Below are 2,864 nucleotides of genomic sequence, written 5' to 3' on the forward strand. Positions count from 1 at the left end.
CTCTTCTTATTCACGGCTTCAAATAAACACGTTTGAAGGTGACCTCGGGGTTGTTAGACCAGTAACTAACCTATCCTAGTCTGGTCACCCCCAAAAAAAAAACAACCCTTGGAACTGGTTGTGTTTAAAAATAACGAGCTTTGGGGGTTTTTTAGTAATGAGCGAAAAAAAAATCAGCCCTGACCAGACACAATTACGTTTTTTTTGTTGAAAATATCGCGTTTTTTGTGTCTTTTTGGTGGCGAGTTGGATGACCGGTTCGATTCAATTCGTGGGTCCTAAACTCTTATATGTTGTAGTGGTCAGTTCATTCACTTATTTACGCGAGATTTCGGTGCCGAGATGTTCCAACTAAATATAACCGGGCTATTGTTAAAAACAACAAGAGGTGAAAGGTGCCTTTTTTAAATAACAAAAACTTTTCCCCCGTGTTGTCAGTGATTTCCAAACAAATCGCGCGGAAAACTCATTTTTACCTCGTGGAAATCTTCCGAGGCGCGTTTGAGATGCGCTGAAATGAAAATGAAATTCTGGTTCGCCCCTCTCGAACTTATAAAAGCCTCCGAACACCCAAAGTTGTTAGTTGAAACAACATTTTCCGAGATGAACCAAGCTTCACTTTACTCCAAATACAACGGCTTGCAAAAAACGGACGCCAGTTTCGTCATCGACAACTACCTGCGATTGCTCAAGTGGAAAACTCGCGAAAACATCCTCGACGTGGGCTCCGGCGACGGAGACGTCATCTTCGAACTCTTACTCCCGAAAATCCCGGAAAACTTCAACAGGATCATCGGCGGCGACGTTTCCGAAGAAATGGTGGCTTTCGCCAAAAACAAACACAAAAACCGCAAAGTCGATTTCGTCCGTTTCGACGTGTCTTCGCCCGGCGTGGACGCGGAGTTTCATGAGTTTTTCGATCACATTTTCTCGTTTTATTGCCTGCATTGGGTGGTGGAGCAAAGGTGAGTTTTTACCGCATTTTCAAATTTTCATCGTCGTCTCCAGACAAGCCGTGCAAAACCTCTTCGACATGCTGAAGCCTGGGGGCGAGATTCTCCTCGCTTTCCTCCAAACCAACCCAGTTTACGATATTTACGAGCGAATGGCCAAGTCGAACAAATGGGGCGCTTACATGGAAAACCTCAAAAAGTACATTTCGCCTTACCACCACTCGGAAAACCCCGAAAGCGAGCTGGAAAGCATCCTGAAGAAAGAGGGTTTTGTGACGCATTTCTGTCGGATCGAGGAGCGGACTTACACTTTTCCGAGCTTTGGGGTTTTGGCCAGTACGGAATAACAGTGTTTTTGTCTGATTTTTTATGCCAAGTTTCAGAGTCGGTTTCAGCGGTGAATCCGTTTATCAAGAAAATTCCGGAAAATCAGGTCGAAGAGTACATCGACGATTATTTGAAGGAAGTGCGGAAATTGGAGAATATTACTATTGAAAGTTGTGATAATAACAACGAGGAGAAAATTCATGTTCCTTATAAGTTGTTTGTGGTTTTGGCGTCGAAACCGTAAAGTGAAAAGTACAAAGGAGTGCTGAGCTGAGTACAAATTAGATTTAGGAATATATTTTCGTGATGGAAACGGTGATGGGACAGTATTTACATGTATTTATATGATAAAATATATTTTTATTTTCTATAAATCTCTTCTTTGGATATCTGTTTTGGACGGTTCCTTTGATTTTGCAGATTTACCGGCTCCTTCTTTCCAGATACTTCCAAAAGCTGCCAAAGATTCTGATCCTTTAAATTGCTTGAATTTTTTATTTTTAGAAGATTTTTTAGATTCTTTAAAGTTTTTTACTTTGACGCAGATTTTCTCGATATTTTTTACAGAGGCGGATTATAGTCGATTGAGGCCCTGGATGCATGAGAAAATGTATGTATAGGTATGTGTAGATTTTGTGTATTCTAAATACTCTTGATAATCTCTATAAATTTCCTTTAAATTTTTCGCAGATTCTTTTAGGAGTTTTTGGATTTTTTAATTTGCTGCAATTTCCTGGTTTATCCGAACAAAAAAAAATTCTAAAATGTGTGTCTGTTGCTCTAGAATTTTGAAATTTAAGACACTTAATAAACGGATTAAAAGAGACTTTATATAAAAAATGTTTGGAGTTTGAAATTAAAATTTTGCGAAATATTTGTGTCTTCTGTTCTTAAGTTTTGCGATTTTGTACAGTTAGTAAACAACGCTAAAGTAGTAATTTGGCGAAATTCGATTGCTATAGCAATCAAACTGTCAGAACTGCGAATTTTAATAGAAAACAGTGGAATTTTTTTTCCTTCTAAATAAAAAAAAATCTGAAATTTGTGGTTTTAGCTCTACAAATTTGACATTTGTTGGAGTCAATAAACAACTTAAAGACATTAAACTCTCTAAATCTGATTGCTGTGACACTAAAATTGTCTGAATTACGAATTTTATAAAAAATATTGGAGATGTTCGTTTTCCTTTGAAAAGGAAAATTTCTAAAATTTTAGTTTTTTGCTGTATAAATCTGACATTTGTTGGAGTAAATAAACAACTTAAAGACAGTAAACTCTCCAAATCTGATTGCTATAGCACTGAAATTGTCAGAATTACGAATTTTATTAAAAAATATTGGAGAATTTAGTTTGTCTTTAAAAAGAAAATTTCCAAAATCTGAGTTTTTTGATCGATAAATTTGACATTTGTTTAGTTAATAAACAATTTAAAGACAGTAAACTCTATAAATCTGATTGCACCTATAAAATTGTCTGAATTACGAATTTTATAAAAAATATTAGAGATGTTCGTTTTCCTTTCAAAAGGAAAATTTCTAAAATTTTAGTTTTTTGCTGTATAAATCTGAAATTTGTTGGAGTAAA

At 36.2% G+C, this 2,864-nt stretch overlaps 1 protein-coding gene across 1 annotated transcript; it reads left to right on the top strand.

Annotated features, from left to right (window-relative positions):
* The first annotated feature begins 301 nt into the window (after positions 1–301).
* Positions 302–1,654, top strand: LOC148166323 (juvenile hormone acid O-methyltransferase-like). Its single transcript, XM_088048754.1, has 3 exons — positions 302–965; positions 1,009–1,289; positions 1,337–1,654. Exons 1-3 carry the CDS (start codon positions 517–519, stop codon positions 1,522–1,524), a joined length of 918 nt encoding a protein of 305 aa, XP_087904880.1. The 5' UTR covers positions 302–516; the 3' UTR covers positions 1,525–1,654.
* Positions 1,655–2,864: the final 1,210 nt, after the last annotated feature.

Source organism: Gnatocerus cornutus, unplaced genomic scaffold, assembly GCF_029298725.1.
Source record: "Gnatocerus cornutus isolate USDA-ARS CGAHR unplaced genomic scaffold, icGnaCorn1.1 ctg00000023.1, whole genome shotgun sequence".
NCBI classification, from domain to species: Eukaryota; Metazoa; Arthropoda; class Insecta; order Coleoptera; family Tenebrionidae; genus Gnatocerus; species Gnatocerus cornutus.